Source organism: Ornithodoros turicata, chromosome 10 (genome assembly GCF_037126465.1).
Source record: "Ornithodoros turicata isolate Travis chromosome 10, ASM3712646v1, whole genome shotgun sequence".
NCBI lineage: Eukaryota > Metazoa > Arthropoda > Arachnida > Ixodida > Argasidae > Ornithodoros > Ornithodoros turicata.
Window position 1 is genome coordinate 7,909,988 of NC_088210.1, and position 18,179 is coordinate 7,928,166.

The 18,179-nt window shown below is 45.3% G+C and overlaps 1 protein-coding gene across 1 annotated transcript in view; it reads left to right on the top strand.

Annotated features, from left to right (window-relative positions):
- LOC135371085 (caspase-3-like) overlaps nucleotides 1-3,799 on the top strand; it is a 174,297-nt gene extending 170,498 nt beyond the window's left edge. Inside the window, exon 9 of the mRNA XM_064605086.1 lies at nucleotides 3,529-3,799. Coding sequence (XP_064461156.1) covers nucleotides 3,529-3,572 — 44 coding nt within the window. The 3' untranslated portion in view covers nucleotides 3,573-3,799. The remainder of the gene's footprint in view (nucleotides 1-3,528) is intronic.
- Nucleotides 3,800-18,179: the final 14,380 nt, after the last annotated feature.

Below are 18,179 nucleotides of genomic sequence, written 5' to 3' on the forward strand. Positions count from 1 at the left end.
AACTACAGGGTGTTAAAGTTTGAAAGTGTTGTGAAACATACCATATTTCATTACACCTACACACTAGAAACCCGTCCGGAAATCCGAAAGAAAACGTTCGATAGCTGCTCTGCGCATCATGTGACCACAACGGTGCTTGCGCAACGAACAGAGTTGGTTAAGGGTTAAAGCAGACGACAGCATGCGTGACGTCACTTAAAGGGACTGTCGCACCATGCTTTGCGAGCGAAATCAATAAATCGTTACCCATTGTAACAAATGTAGGCATGTATTTCCGAAGGCAACGTAATTCCAAAGACGAATACACGCAGTAAATCGCCATTTTCATGCTGCTCTGCGAACCAACGGGAACCGCGGAAATGGCAAAAACGAAACCACCCGCCATTCCGTGCTCTGGTCTATCGAGTTTCATAATAATAAAGTGATAAACGAACAGCAGCACACAAGCAAGTGTTGCAGTAGGAAAAATATTCACTGCTTATTTGTTTAACGAATACATGTGAGATAAGCACATAGTACGCCGAATTTAGATAACAAGTGACGAATTTAGGAAAACGAGCACGTCGTTTAACGGAATGAAGCAGCCAACGGAAGGCAACGCCTTCCATGACCAACGGATGGCCAGCTCCCGCGTGGTCACGCTTTTTTGAGTGAGTCCGATCCCCCTGCTTGGCAGCTTTGTCGACCGACGGACAGGTGGCAGGGCGAGCCGTGTATGCCAAAGGGAGTCTGGCCATTAATGGAACATGCCTATACCTGGAGCTCCACCCACTTTTTGAGCTCTCTGGCCAATCACGAGCCAAAATACAGTTCGCTATTAACCCCAGGCTATCCAAGCTATATATTACCTGTATTAACTGGGTGCCGACATTTTCGGGAAACTGGATTGGATTAGATTGAATAGGCTATTCCCTGACGACCTAGCAACATAATGGATTTTGCGTCTACTTTTAACGGCGCCATCTGGATGGTGAGGGGCACGCCGGGAAGACGCAGAATTGCAGAAGGCAGAAGTAGCAGAAGCAGAAGTGCTTGCTAGCAGAACTGATTGGCCGGCAGAACCGCTAGTTGGAACAGACTGCCGGTATTATACGTATTTCAACTATGAAACATAACAAGACTGAACCAAGAACGGGCAAAGGTGTGTATATGAATAAAAGTATGTCATAAAATGAAAATTTTTGGCCATTTGTAGCGTTTTTCTCGCTATTTGCCTGTGATCGCTGTCGTTACTAGGCCTAACAAGGACGACGAAACATATTATTTTCAGGTAAACATCGACACTGGAGCGTAATTTAAAGGTGATTTGCAAGATAATTGCAACAGAATGTACACTTACGGAATAAAATTGACGTAATTTGTGAAAAAAAATTTTCATGAAATCCTCGCTTCGCCGTTCCAAGCTACGCCGCGGGGAAATTTTGGTGTCATGGCGGCCCGCATAGAAAACAGCAGCCAATGAAAAACGCTCAATTTGATTGACAGGTCGAGCCCCTTTTTTAGGCTCCTCCTAATGGCCAGACTCCCTTTGGCATACACGGCACTGGAATGCTAGGGGCTAGGGGACGCCGTCTTGCGTCTTCTCTGTGATCTGCTCGCGGAATGTTGTTTCTGGTTAGCGCCCAACGTGTTCGTAAAGCCAGGAGTGTAACACCGTGTGTCACGCAACATGGTTACGTCAGGACTCTCACTGGTAAGCGAAAGTCAACGTATTTACCGAGGGCTTTTCACTTAGTATATTGCAATGCGAACGCCAAGCAGACGACCTCGGAGACAACCGTCTGCGCTGCGCTCCCATTCGTGCGCCTGGCTTACGTCTTCATCGTTTTGGCTGCAGATGGAATGCGAACTTATAAAACTCGTTTATTTAATATGTAATCTGTTTTCAGAAGAGAAATTTGGTCACATTGACTCTGAAGCAGGGACAAACATTACCCTATCGGTATCATACATATGTTCCCGTATGCGATAGTCCCTTTCGGGAGCATGCGCGCTGCGCCCAATTTTCCTACCTCAAATCCGACTTCTGGATTGGCTTGTCTATAATTCCGACTGCAGTCGTGGCCCTTTCCCAATGTCGCAGTGTGCCGCTGTTGAAGCCAGTTGAACGAGGCGGAAAGTGACGTCCCCAGACTCTCTCATCAGAACTTTACTGCGAAGACGTTTAGGTGAATAGATTGTGCTTGTCGAGTATATTTCAACAATTTTGTGAAGCTGTGTGATGCTTCTCTAAAAGTTATCTTAGTATTTGCTTGCTTCCTTTGTTTATACTAGTGCCAATTAACGTTATATAACCATCTTGAAGCTTATTTGCATATACGACTCCGAAACAGGAACGGGCAAGGAGATAGCCGATATAATAGCGTTGCAAGGAACCGTTGCAAGCAAGGATACATGCGTCGTTTGTCCAAAATATAATATAATCCAAACCAGTCGCAACCGGACATTCCCAAAATCATCCTGTCAAGATATCCCATGGAAGTCCACACAAAGTTTGAACGGGACATTTTGCGATTACGGATATTCCGGGACTGTGGGGACATCCACAGGATAGTTGTTGACTAATGTCTTCTTCTGTTTCCTGGGATTTTAGATCGGACGAACTCCACAAAAACGATGCAGTAGAGGAAGTTATCAAATCTAAGTTTAGCAATGGTGATATCACCAAGGCCGTGTTAGTACTGAACAGCGCCACTGGTTTATCATGCTTTCAAAACCGTTATTGTGAACATATTTCGATGTACTAAATCTCGTTAATGGCGGCCACCAACTGTGATGAAAGGAACTGTCGTTTCACCAAAGACAATGAGAAGGAGTATTTGAAATGCAAAACGGTATATATTCCACAACCTGTCTTTCTGTCTCTCGATCCAGCCGCTTCCTCAGTTCTTCTCCCGTTTCTTCTTCCCGCATTTCTTCTTATTCCGTCTCTTCTTCCCGCGTTTCTTCTTATTCCGTCTCTTCTTCCAGCGTTTCTTCTTATTCCGTCTCTTCTTCCGCGTCTTCCCTTTCTCTCCTTCTTCCGCTTTTCTTCTTCTATCTTCCGTCTCTCGCTTCTACCGCTTCGCTTTTCCCGTCTTTCCCTCGCGTCTACTTCTAAGGTCTCGCTCTCGCGCTTATTCTATCCTACTCTTAGTGCCCATTCGCGTACCGCATTCCCTTGTACGATGAAGCTCCAAGTAGACCAATTGCTTCGTGGAGGCCTCCTGATGGCAAAAACCGCGCAGGCGTTCGTGTTCGCGGCCGGAATAATCAGCTTCGCAGTCTTGGGGCGCCTGTATCTAGTTCTCGTGTTCGCGCTGTTCACGGGAGCCTTTTGCGCGATACTTCGGTGGAATATTCCCAGGGCAGTTCTCAGGGTCTACCATTCAAGTGCTCTTGCAAACCCACATTCTCTAGAAGGGGATTGCGTGCGCGTGATCTTGGCGTCTTATTGGGCCATGCCTGTTCTTACCTATATTGAGGGTTTCGGATTCTTGCTTTCCACTGGGCATTTCTGGGTTGCACTGATGTTCTGTATCTTTTCAGCAGGAACATTCTTCGTCTCCCGGGAAATTTGCCGAACCGAATGAACAGCAAGATTGCAGGATTGCAGAGCGAGACGCACTTGGATTCAGCTGGAATATGGAATACTGGAATACGGAATATGGTAGCTTGGAAGACGGTGGTCTGAAACTAAACTAGCTTCAGGATTGTGTATATCTGGCAGAGGCGGTACAACAGTATGCTGCAGGAAGAAGGTTGAAGCCATATCGGCAGTATTGCAGTTGCTTGGAGGACGGCGATCGGAAACTAGTCTCAGTATTCTGTATGTCTCGGAAAGGCAGGTCCTGAAGAGGACTAATAAACAAAACTAAGCCACCCAGAATTATTTGTTCTGTAGTTCATGTTGGGCGGGAGCGGTGATGAGAGCTATAGGCGCCTGGGCCGACTTCGCTCACGTATTTTTTCCCCTGCGCGGTGGGTGGCGCTCGGGTGGAGGGCTGATCAGAGCCGTATATTAAAAGGGAGTCTGGCCATTGGGAGGAGTCACAAAAAGAGGCTCGACCTGTCAATCGCAGTTTTATTCCTCTGATTGGTTTGTTTTTTACCAAGGGGGTCGCCTTCAGGTCGCCATGACATCTTACTGCCACCCAAATTGGCGACGAAAGCAAGCACAGTGAAGCGGGGATTTTGGGACAAACATTTTCACAAACTGCCCTGATTTTACGCTGCAAATGTACATCCTCATATACGTTTATCGGAAATCAGTTTCAACTTACGCTCATCCATCGATATCTAACTGAAAATAATACGTTTTGTCGCCGGTGTTAGGCCTAGTGAACACAACGAAATCGTACCAAAAACGGCGCTGTGCTGTACAATCCCAGCTGGATTTCATGGATATAAACTTATATTAAAAACTATTCATGTAAATGTGTTTAAAAATCATACCGACAACAGAATGTGTCGCAGCAGGCGGTTCTGCCGGTAGGGGGACAACGACAGAAGCAGACGACAATTCCAAACGTGCATTGCGCTCCCTAGGTGGCGTTCACCAAATTTGCACGAAAAATTCACAACTTTCGCAGATTGCGAGAGATATCCATTTCAATCCCTCCAACCCACTTGCCACCCAAAATGACGCTGATCATGTTGGATATGGGTTCAAATAGTGAGAATAGGCTGATTGATAGCGCCCCATATTTCAAGACTTCATTGGTCGGAAAGCTGAAAAGGCTTTTAATATACGGCTCTGGGGCTGATCGCACGCTTGCCGGTGGGCGGCGCGTGGTCGGAGGGCTGCTCGTCGCTTACCCTCGCACATTTTTCAGCCCTTGCCGACTTCACTCGCAAAAAATTTTTCCCGATACAAAAGGTGTGCAGGAGGGGGTTTACATGCAAAGGATAGCCATACACAAAAGCACCAGTGAAAATATATTTATTAAACTCATTAGTGCCGGGAATTATGTTTTGATTCTGTGTGAAGAAGAAGAACCCAGCCACAAAACTGAAGCACAAGAAACGCAATATGATACACCTAACAAAGGTTATACTTATTGCAGGTATGATGCTATAGATTACAACCAAAATTGTAAGTTTTCTTATAAAGTTCTGATAGATGTACGTAACTTCAAGCAAAGTAGCTAAGTTGAATATTCCAACATGGCGCAAATTTAATTCGACAGATTCTTGTGAAATGATCGGTGGTCGGCACGTTGGCGAAGGGATGTGCGTTTGTTTACCGTCGCGCATTTTTCAACCTGGGCCGACTTCAGTCGCGATTTTTTTTTCCAGCGCGCGGTGGGTGGCGCGCAGGTGAGGGGCTGCCCGTGTGCTTACCGGCGGGCCGAAGGACTGAGCGTGCCCTTATCGTTGTGCATTTTTCATCCTGGGCAGACTTCTTTGGCGATTTTTCCGCCTGGGCGAACTTCGTTCGCATTTTTTTCCGGTGGTGGCGCGTGGGCACTTTACACGCAAGTAGCAATATGCACACCGGCAACCACACCAAGCAATGGTGCCGTCACACCTGGACCGACTTCATTCGCGATTTTTCAACCTGGGACGACTTATTCATATTTTCCCCTTCTACAACAGCCGTGTGGTAGGCAGTTAACAAGTTTACTTATTTACAAGTATACTTATTAAATCCAATAATGGCAGGAATTATGTTATGACTCAGTGTGATGGAGAAAAACTGAACAAATAAACAACGAAACAGAAGAGGCGGAGAGTTTTCATTTTCCCGGAGGGGGCAAGGACGCACCGCGAAGTAAGTACTCTGGCGGGGGGGGATATGTTTATTAAGAAAAAAAAAGGAAAGGTAACCCAGATGAATGTCGGCTTGTTATTCAAAAAAAGTGAAAGGGGAAGTCGAAAGTTTATGTTTTATTGTTATGTTGTTCACCTATTCACCTATATCTGAGGCCCTTCTTTTTCTGCTGTGACAAATCCTGAATTCCGCAACAGGGAATCATGAATTCTGCATTTTTCCGCGGTAAAAGGCAAATTGCCCTAGTTCAGACAGAAAATACTCTGTTAGCTCAGTGTGGAGGAACACAGTTACAATTCGAAAAACTGTTGTGGCTTAGCATAAGAAGGTACATTGTGCTTTCTTCTGAAAGGGAGTTATTTTGTCACTGACTATCAAATCGTACTTCCTAAGTGACCTCTCTGCATGTACAGAGTTTACTGCCACACAGAGGTACTTGACAGCTATGGACACCAAAGAAGGGTCAGCGTTTGCATTCCACTCCAGAATCCACAGGGTTGAGTGTTAGAGAAAGGAGTTAAGAGTGCTGTTCCAGCACACAGAGGGTGCCATATCACGGCCTGTGGCCTTATCCGGGTGGCACATCTACGTTGTAACGCAAGCCGACCCGGTGAGAGCAAAGTCCGTTCATCTCGCGCATAAACTGAGTTACGCGCGCGGTTTCTGCAAAATTCTGCGCAAAACCTCATATTCCGCGGCAAACCTACAATTCCGCAAATGTTTGCAGAATCGCTGAATCGCAGAAAAAGATGATGAGAGAACTGATGTTCTGAAGGCTGGCCTACAGCTGGCTAACCTTTTCAGTGACTTTCATCTTTCAACATATATATGAAATATGTGAAACACAAATTAAAGGTAACATTTAGAAGGGCGTGCAAACGTTTCCCCGTACAAGTGATGGCAAGGTGAGTTCCCTGGTGTAGCAAAGCTAGCCAGAACATGGTCTCCAGTCAGAGTCTCACAAACTACAACTGAGCGCCTGCTTTCAATGCAGACTTCTGCTTACTATTCAGCAATAAGCACACACTTGTGCGTAGTATTTGACATTATTCGATTCGCTACTATTGGAACATTTTACTATTCGATTCGTATTTGATTCGAACGCAAAAATCACTATTCGCACAGCCCTACTGTCTTGTCATGCTGTCTTCAGTGTTCAAGCTTATTTACAATGGTAAACGATGTAACTGGTGAAGCATTTGTGCTTGTGGACGTCAAATCACGTCATGTAGAGTTGCGTCATTTTTCCTAATTTGCTAACAACATATTTTGTTGAGCGTAGTAGAGGAAAAGGAGGTAGCTTGGTAACTGAACAGAAAGAAAGAAAGAAAAAAAAAGCCAAACTGGTAATAAACGAATAAACAAAGAAGTTTTTGCTTCTTATGCATCCTTAAAGCGGGGCTCCGCAACAAAATCACCACAATAAAGGTTGTGGTATATCCGTAATCGTTGGGATGTCAGGAATACGTGTACTAAATATATCAGTCCAAAACTGCGCAGATTTTACTCAAACGAATTTATAACGAAGCAAGTGCTTTGCCTCTATGAAGCGAGGGGGCACTGAAAGCAGGCAATACACTGCTGACATCATTCGGCAAGGGAGAAAGAAAGCATGTTTCCAAGCAGACGACAATGTTAGATGACATCACAGTATCCTCCTCCGGACGAACCGCCCTGGTACGGAGCTCTGTTTTCTGTTGTTTACATTTTGGTTTCGCGTAGCTATTGTCATCATTTACGAATGAGCGCTCACTGCATAATCCTCGGATCTCGAATTAGGCAAACATGCGTTTGCAACCGTTATTTCCTCTTCAATAATGCGACTGCCTAGTGTTTTCTTTCCGTCTAGTGTCTGGGAGTGATTCGCTCAGTTGTACATTCGGTACGTAGCGCTGCAGCGCGCATACATGTTTGCGAAGTTACCTTCAATTAAAAAATTATTATTTGAGTTTAACAAAAAGTACCTCAGAGATTTTTTTTGCGGCGTCTTGCTAGGAAGACGGTGCATCGAATGACACCTTGATCGCGCTGCCTTCCCGAACTCTACACACCGAATTTTTTTGTCAAATCTTGTACAACTTCCCGATTTTGTACTGCGGCTTCCAGTGCACCTGCGCGGTTGAATTCTTTTGTGTTGAAAGTACAACACCGGGGCCTATAAGACAAACAATTTTGAAGAAGGAAATCTAAAATTTTGTATTGAAAAAAACTGGTAAAACTGCACAAACTTTGCAAATTTCGTGCACGCCACAAGCGTCGCGCCCGTCGAGTGTGACAGTGAAAATTGGCTTATATACCGTAATATGACCTCTCCCCTATCAAATAAGACGCTTTATAATATGCTCCGTGCCTTACGTGGGCTGTAATACCTGTTAAAAACGACATAGGTTTTCGCCAAGCACTACATATTCTCATATTAACATTGCCTTGAGTTTGAGGGGAAAACACAGGACGAGATGAACATATAGACTCACGAACCAGCAATGAAGCTTTAATACATAAAGGGCAAGGGAGACAGGGTGAAAAGAAAGAAAGTGCACACTCCGGCGTCTCAGCATAGGTGAATATGAGACGCGTAATACGAACCTCTTAACGGTCGGTGGTAGTATCGAAAACTGCACAAGGGAACGTGTGTGCTTACAAAATATGGAAAGGTATTCCAAAGCAGTACAGATTGCAAAAAGAACGATAAAAAGTAAAAATATTGATAACAGTAACAGTAAAATATATACAAATATAAATATACAAGCAAAACTCAGAAGTGAATAAGGTACGGAATAAAATGCGTTTGAGTCTCTCCCATGGAATTAGTCGAGATTAAAGGTACTGTAAAGCAGTAGACAAGCATGATATGCCGGTGATGTGACTAGAGACTTTGTTGCTTCTAAATATCATATTACCAACAACGCACTATAAATATTTTTAATTTGCCACGAAAGATGCGGCGTAGTGTAGCGGTGCGACGCCTGGTGTCAAACAACCCCCTGTACAACGGGCAACACTGAAAATTTGTATTACACACTATTACATCGAAACTTCGATATTTTTTTAACCATATTATTAGGTTTCCTGTTTACCTATGCATTCTGAAACCCCGGGGACTCCGGGACAATCTGAAACTATGATAATGGCTGTGTGAATAAGTTCGATACATTCTTCCAAAATGAGAAATAAAGTTGGTTTGGCAGTCGGGGACTCGTTAGTTGCCCAAAGTACTGGGAAGCTCAAAGCGAAACCGAAACTTCTAAAGGTTCCCTCTCCTACATTGTGTACCATGCGTGACGTCACCGTAGTCGCATGTGGGTCACCGGCTGTTTTTCGGGCACGCGCTTTGTAACTTCTTCGTGCCACATGGATGACCAGTCATCTGCTTCCTCGATTTCGTTCTAAAATATTCGCCAGCGATAACAGCAAACCTACAGAAAGCCGTACACGAGGGATACCTGTGATTTGTAGCACAGTGTTGCTGGACTGCTTTTCTGTGGAAGAGCGCCTAATCACTCAAAGGAAATTATTGTCTCTGCCACTTAGGGATGAGAAATGGTATCCACTGAAATATCATACGGTCCGGATTCTCTGTTGCGCTACTTCTCTACTTCTACTCTCTACTTCTCTGTTGCGCTACAGTGGACTAGAAGAAGGACTGGACTTCTTCTAGTCCACTGTAGCTGCGCTGCGCGCTCCTTCTGTTCGCGGCCTCTTTCGAACGAACAAACTCTCTCTGTGAATCCCTGTGAACAAACAAGTCCAGACGCTGTCTGGCTTCTTGAACGTCTGACACATTTTTTTTCAACGGCTCAGCATTTCATTTCGCTTATCCATTTGTCCTCAGATGTGGATCATTGCAGGAGTGGATTTTATGGTGGATTGTTATGTCGGGCCCAGTGTTATACGCATGCAGTGTGGTTGCCGCCGTATGTGTCAGGAGTACGGATTCATTTCGAATACCTAGTACAGTGTTGCCCGTAATGTTTAATTGTAATTTTCTAATTAATTGCACCGTCGATTGGAAAAAACTTGCGATTGGAAAAAACTTGGAAACTTGCGCAGTTTTTGTCCTGGTGGCTTGGACTATCGAATAGCCACACTAAATGACATTTGACCGGTGCTGCTTTACAGTACCTTTAAATAAGTTAACGGGGCTAAGGAGAGTGACCAAGCCTTCTGGGATGACAATGCTAGGTTGGCTCACACATCCTTTTGTAGTTGCTATTAGGGAGGATTCTAGTAGAGTGCGGGGCAGTTTGTCATTGCAGCAGATTAAACAGTTGGTTCCGGGAAGGTCTGCCGAACAACCGGAACAGCCCTCCAGATATTTAAAAAATTCAGAAGTACTTGATTTGTTTTTGACATTACTAGCATGTTCCCGAAGTCTATCATTCAGGCAACGGCCACTCTGGCCAATGTAGGAACCCCCACACCGAAGGGGTATACGGTACACGCACGACTTTTTGCAGTCCACAAACTTTTTTGTGTGGGATGTGGTGCAACGCTGGTGTTGACCAGATTTTATGAAGGGTGTTAGGGTGGACGGCTTGTTGTGAATAGAGTAGGCTATTCTGATTCCTTGCGAGGTTGCAAATTTTCCTAAGGCATGTGAAATACCGTGGTAAAACGGTAAGACCACGCGGCGGTTCAGTGGGTGTTCAGGGTTTAGGGGTTTTGGGGGGTTTAGGAGATTTTGCAGGTGTATATGTATTGCATCCGACTGGAAGCACTGCACGGACTCAAACACATTTTATTCCGTACCTTCCGTATTCACTTCTGAATTGTGCTTGTATATTTATATTTGTATATATTTTACTGTTACTGTTACCAATATTTTTACTTTTTATCGTTCTTTTTGCTATCTGTACTGCTTTGGAATACCTTTCCATATTCTGTAAGCACACACGTTCCTTTGTGCAGTTTTCGATGCTACCACCGACCGTTAAGAGGTTCGTTATGCGCCTCGTATTCACCTACGCTGAGACGCCGGAGTGTACACTTTCTTTTTACCCTGTCTTCCTTGCCCTTTATTGTATTAAAGCTTCATTGCTGGTTCGTGAGTCTATCTGTTCATCTCGTCCTGTGTTTTCCCCTCAAACTCAAGGCAATGTTAATATCAGTTCAACACCAGCTAGCTTGCCTGCTCCTGCTATGTTCACTACATATTCGGTGGGCTCTGCACCTTATAAATTTCAATTTCGTTAGAAAAGACAAATGTTCCGTTGCTTTTGGAGTCACAAGGAACCATCGAAAATATTCACATAATTCTAAGAGAGGGGAGGGAGGGGGGGTTCGAGCGGCACCTCAGGATCACGTGGCGTGGAATGGCCCAGCTGTTGCCATCATCTGCTGCGGATGTCGTATGTCCGCTTATGCGTGTTCAAAATTAATATTCCCATTGTCCGATCATGATGTACATCTCGCGGGACAATGAGTAGCGCCCCTAGGGGATCGTGCGGACGGGCTCCTCATAGGGGTGTGCCGATTATGAAATGGGTGCTATAATGTAGTAGGTCGTGGTCACAACCAGCAGAAACCACGGGTCAGGAGTCAACATCGGCAACTACAAGACGGCGTCCTTGTGGAAGTGAGGAAGAGCTGCACAGTGAAGTAGTGGCCGAAGAAAATGCGGCAATTGAACAGCTAGCGCCGCCTTTTTGGAGACCACGCAGCATTTAGAGACTTCGCAATGAACTGGGATACGCGATCATAAGTAACGTTAAGATGCGCTAAGACGTCGCAGCCTACGACGCGCGTACGACGGCGTCGTAAGCGCGATTCACAAAGCTATTGTAGTGGAGAGGGTACGAGTAAGAGGAATTAAGTTGCTCATTTCCTGTCACACGCAACCAGGAGTACCAATAATAGTCGTCCCGTTAGAAGAAGAAGAAGAAGTCGTCCGTCCCTATTTGACGAGTTCAGAATATCCCAGTGCTCTTTGCGCACGCATTGCATCTTGGGCACTTGCTGAGCGGGGGGACGAAGAATAATCCTTCACATTTCGCTTTCGCTGACCTTGACACGTCGTGGACATGGACCGTTAGGGGAGATATGGCAACGGTTTTGAGGCCGTCGTGGACATGGACCGTTAGTGGAGATATGGCAACGGTTTTGAGGCCGTCGTGGACATGGACCGTTAGTGGAGATATGGCAACGGTTTTGAGGCCACCCGTTTCTTTCGTATTAGTAAATTCCCACTGTTCAAAGCGACGCTAAGCACTCTGGGGTTTTCTGAACTCGTCTATTGCGTTGTTTCCACACGTGTTCTCGGTCTTTCAATAGCCATAATGGATGCCATGCAATCACAGGCGAAACGCCGTTCGACGATCCAGCAGGGACATTCCCAGTATTTTCGCCTCGGGGGGAGGGGGGCGGTGAGGAGAGGGGGAGTTGTAAGAGGTGCAGCCATATTTTCAGCTTTTATGGTTTTTTTTTTTTGTGTGTGTGTGTCTTAGCGGGGTGTAGGGGATGCCTGAAAAATCCCTGAGACCCGATTTTACGGAGCACAATTTGTTGGAGCTTGAAGAATTTGTTGAAATTTATCAAACAAAAAAAGTGCGTCACTGACACTTCAGGGATTATCTCGAAGGTTATGTGGCAAAGTGCAATGCGTGGATGCGTATTACGGAGTCTTTGTTTGTCGTCTCCAAATCAACCGTTGCCAAATACGCCGCCATTTTTCTTCGTAAGACAGCTCGGGAGCTCTCGCAGGATTCCGCCGTAAGCTGCGAAGATGTTGCGACGCGCGCCCTTCGTGAATCTACACTTCGCCGTATTTTTCCCGTACGACGGAGTTACGACAGATTCGGTCGCACGTGCTTTTTGGGAATCCGACCCAGTAGGTACTTTTGTTATGGTCTCGACGCTATGGGCTTTATAGTGCACTCTTAACTCGGTACCCTTTAGTAAAGGGTAAAAAGTCGCAATATTTTACCCTCTATTTCAGAATTAAGTTACCAAGTACACTCTGAGCAGTACCTTTTATAAAAGTTACAAAGACACCCACTAATTAGAGGTTACGGCCTTCAATCCAGCACCTGCCCGTAAATGTTACGCCAACGTGCGGGTTTTTTATACAGGATGTTTATTTTTATTCGCAACAGATTAGCGCTCATTTGGCAGGTGGGTTATGTGAATTTTTGCAAATTAATCGATCCGTAGTTGCAAACACATGCGTCAGGAAATGTCGAAAATGTTTGTAACTACGGACGGGTTAATTTGCGAAAATTATCATAACCCACCTGCCAAATGAGCGCTGCTATGATGCGAATAAAAACAAACACCCTGTACGTCGTGCGGATATCGGGAGACATTTATAGAACACACCAAGGTACCAAAATGCACCAGCAGAAAAGGAGATCTGCACATATGTATATTACAAAAACAGAAGTCTATCTAGAGGTCTTCTATCACGCCTGGTGTTGTGAACACTTGAAAAGCAACATGCTGACACATTGTGCACAAGTGCGATTCTGAGGTGAGGAGAAGCCATGGTCACTTTACCAAAGATATGTGGAAAGAAAAACTATCGTCTAAGTGAGAAGCAATGCATAAAAGTGCGAGGAAGCCAGCGAGTCAGAACAATTGACCTATTTTTGCTAAGCTGAACAGACCCAACGAAATGGAGAATTGCAGCAGAAAAAAAATTTATTCCACGTTCGTGTTGCAGCGCAAAAGGCGATACAGTATTACATAATACTCACACAACCTTGAGAAACATGAGTGTACAGTAACGCAGGAGACACTATACATTACTGCGTTATCAGCGTGGGAGGCGCTCTGGGACGAGTTTGGGAGGCACTGCGTTAAGCTGGTGACGGTACGTGAACCTGCATGTGGGATCCTGGGAACAAAAGTTGAGCGCATTGAGGGAGCAACATTTACGGAACCATTCAATATGTTATTTGTTCATATACCGCTTCCTTTCAGCCCTCCAGCCACTGTCTAGCAGCAATTACGTACGAAATGTGCTTTGACCGTTACATACATGGAATCGGAGTCTAGCGATAAGATAAAACTCGTTGTCGATGCGCCATGAAACCCCTAATTATCATCATCATCATCAATATGGTAAAACTTGTTGCATAGGCGCCGACTGCGGGGGGGCGCGGGGGCCCTTGCCCCCCCGGAACAAGAACTAGGGGGGGCGCCGCCCCCCCGGGAAGTCAGAGACTGACACCAACTTTTGGGGCTCGGAGCGCCCGGGTCAAAAGAGCGAAGAGGCACCAACCCCAAAAATGCATCTTGCAATTTGTAAAATATGTATCCGCCCACTATACTCATTATCACAGTAGAAGGTGAGGCGAAGAACAGAGAGGATGACACAACACATTGCCTGAATTTCGCCCAAAGCAATCAGATCAATGAAACGAAAGCAGTCGAAAAGGTACCTGCAGCTGCCAGTGAGGTGCAACGGTAGAATCTTCGGAACGCATATCCGTTGGGAGTTGGTTCAACTCCCGCTGGTCCATTTCATTGACCATATTCATAATATTGCGCGCATTTCGGGTCAAACACCGAGGATTCAATGCATTTTGTTCCTTTTGCACTCAGTTTTCAAAGGCGTAATGCCTTCAGTTGTGCACATGTTCACTGTTTACGTTCTCTGTTTTTCTTTTTTTCTGTTCTTCCTTCCTCTTATTTCTATACCAGTTCTGCATACATCATAAGATCCCGGCAGAGTTTGTGATTAGTTTTGTGTTCTTCATTTTTCTTTTCTTTCCTTCTTTTTGTTTTCTTTTTTCTTTTCGTTTTTTGTCTTCCCCCTTTCACTTTTTTTTTAATAACACGCCGACATCCATCTGGCTTACCTTTCTTTTTTTTCTTAATAAACATATCCCCCACCCCTGCCAGAGTACTTATTTCGCGGTGCGCCCTTGCCCCCCCTGGGAAAATGAAAACTCTCCGCCTCTGACTTGTTGCGTTGTGTGCCTCTATTTGCAACAGTGCAGAGCTTCCATCCGCATTTAGCAGCAGCGTGGACGAAAGAATGCTTTGCTTAATTGCATCCCTAGAAAGCACAAGGCACGCTGAGAGAACAGCATAAATCCGGGAAGGCGTTCACTCCGCGACTGAGTCTTAGAATATCGTAAGAATACCTCCTACCTACAGCCTCCTCCTACAGCAAGACTTAGACGCAATTAACGCATGGTGCTCGACCTCTCATTAAATTCTCTCATTAAATGTCTCCAAATGTGCTCATATCACATTCACTCGGTCTCAGCCACACTTGGTTCGTAGTTACCTCCTAGAGACGTCGCCAGTCAGTAAACTTTTCTCGCATAAATATCTCGGCGTACACGTCACTAGCAACCTCTCTTGGTCGCATCATATTAACGCTATTACTAATGAAGCGAACCGATGTCTCGGGTACCTTCGTCGTAACTTGAAGTCAGCACCTAGTTCGGTTAAACACCAGGCGTTTACTACATTGGTCAGGCCGGAGCTCGAATATTGCTCATCTGTCTGCACTGTAAACTGAAAAACACCCTTATGGGTGTAAATGACTTGTCCTATAACTGACACCTCTTTTTACACCATATGGTCTGGAACACCCATTTTAGAGGGTGTATTCTGTGTAAAACAACTTTTAGAAAGGGCGCTTTTTTCTTGAAAAATGCCTTCTTTTGCACCGTTTATACACCCTTTTAGGAGGGTGTTTAACAATCTTACACCCTCCTAATAGGGTGTTTAAAGGGTGCAAAAGACGGCATTTTTAAGGAAAAGCACCCTTTCAAAGGGTGTTTTACACATAATACGCCCTCTAAAAAGGGTGTTCCAGACCTTGACGGTGTAAAACGTAGTGTCAGCTATAGGACAAGCCATTTACACCCATAAGGGTGTTTTTCAGTTTACGGTGTGGGATCCTCACTACGCCAACTTAACCAGTCTTCTCGAATCCGTACAAAACCGAGCCGCTCGATTCATCACAAATGCTTATTCGTTTCCTTCCAGTGTATCATCCCTTAAACACTCTCTCCAATTGCCGGACCTCTCTACACGCCGAAGATATTTCCGTCTTTGTCTCTTTTTTAAATTCTTCCACAATCCCCAATTGCACCCTAACTTCATACGACCTGCCTCATACATTTCCGCCAGAGTCGACCATACCTTAAAATTGCATTTTGAAACCTTCAAGAATACACTTTCTCAATACCTAGGTTTGTAAACGTTGAGGTTCATTTTTTGTGATTTCTCATATTGTAGCACATTGCTCTCATTGTACTCACTGTAAATGTCTTGTTGCTTTGATGTGATTTTCTTCTTTTTTGCCTTCCCTCCCTCATGTAACGCCCGCAGGGCCTTTGAGGTACAACCATAAATAAATAAATACAACTAGTAGGAAGCTGAGAATTATAGATCTCGATGGATATAACCACAGCTCTCCAAGTGCACGCCGGTTTATTGACTTGGCGACCAGGTAAGAGCAGAAAAGTAGCAAGCGTATGTGCGTCATATGCAGGACCGCAAAACGCTTGCCATAATCACAACAAACATGCGCTAGCAGCTCTTGCTATCAAAATAATGCACGTATACATAGCACAAAATGTACACTTATGGCCAGTTCTCACTTGGCGACGCCCGACGCGGCGTCGTGAGCGGGCGGCGGAAGTAGAGGCGCATTTCCGCCGCCCCGTCAGCGCGCACAATTTTCATGTTCCCACCACAGTGGCCTTCCGTCGTCCAAAGCAGACGAAAAACCAGGGGGCGTGGCCTTTCTGTGTCACCTAATTGGTCGCCAGCTATCGTTCTCGGCATCTCTCGCCGACGTCGTGAAAGAAGTTCGACATGGCAGTTTTTTTGGCTCGACGTCTCTCCTCTCCCGACTCCGGAAATGCGCGTCTATTTCCGCCCCCATGGCGACGCAGCTTTTTTGGCCGTTACGTCCATCGTGTCGTTACATCCATCATGCTGTTACGTCCAACGCGTCGTTACATCCATACAGTGCTATTACATCCAACGAGCTGTTACATCCATCGTGCCATTACGTCCATCGATGGATGTAACGACACGATGGATGTAACAGCTCGTTGGATGTACTGGCCCCGTACCTTCTCCTCCGAGGGCTTTATCAGACGCACGCAAAAGACTGCAGGACTGTTCAGGACTCCTTCATGTTCATTTGCTGGAAGTAATCGTTTTGCATTTTTAGGAAGAGGAATGACTGTCGTGGAGAACATAGTAAAGATAATTTCGTTCAGCGCAGTTTAGGAACTGCTTCGAGCTTCGAAATATTCGATATGCCTCGACAGAGATAAAAGTTTTCTTTCGAATACGCGGTGACGAACTGTTTGTTACAAAAGCCGTTAGAATTTTGTTCCTCCATGTTCTCACCGAAGATCAGGGTGTCGAACCGAAACGTTTTTCGTTCCGGTTTTCGTTCTGGTTCTATCATAAACGGTCCGGTACCGGTTCTGCTCCGGAGCAAGAAAATAACGGTTCACACCAGTTTTAACCGGTTCCGCTTCTGGTGGACATATTCATTCCCAGAAAAAAAATCAATGCTGCAAAATGTAAACCCGTTTATATGCATACATCGTATTTAATATTAATAGGCAGCTGTGAAATTGGTAGCTCCTGGTTCCTGTAGGTGACTGTCTGTTCAAATAGGCTTTCTCTTTTCTTGAAGCGCATGATACATTGTGTGTCGTGATGTCATACGTAAACTTGCTGGATTGGTGCGATCGCGTCTTATCCGAATGTCTGTTGCTGCTTGCTCGCCAGCAAGCACTACCGCACGAGTACGACGCAAATCGAGCAACACCTTCACTCACAAACGCGCTCGACGGCTCTGTTTTCTTTTCTTCGTGTCCTGTCCACAAAAGAGGCGCCACTTCGCACGCGCTTGCCTCGCGGATACGTGTACATGTATTCAACTTCGCTGCTCTCAAATAAGGGACACGTTGCGCGAGATTACCGATAGAGAAGCCGTTTCGCAGCACCCTTGGGTCGCACATTGGTAGAGAGTCACAACCGGTCACATGTACACCTAAGTCTATGTGCGCGAACGATAAAACGTTACAAAGGGAGCCTAAGGGTCATGGTATACCGACATACATTGCACCGTAACCGTAACCCTCGTAAAGTATCCATGACATGACTTCAGAACACACAACAAGATCATTCGCCTACTCGTAGTCCAAAACCGGCGAAGTTTTTGCTTGGACCGAAAACCGTTAAATAAATTTTTCGGTTTCTCTCCTGAGCGAAAAAAAAAAAAAAAACGTATACGGTTTCGATTCCGTTCGGGTTCGCACCAAAATAGCGGTATTTTTCGGTTTTCGGTTCTGGTTTTCGATTTGCTCCGATACCCTGCCGAAGATGCACCGAAACCGAAACAAGAACAATTTCTCTGATATTGTGTTGGATTGGATTGCGTTGGATTATGATTGTATTGATAAGACGTTTGTTGCACCCAAACACGACCCCAAACGTGGGT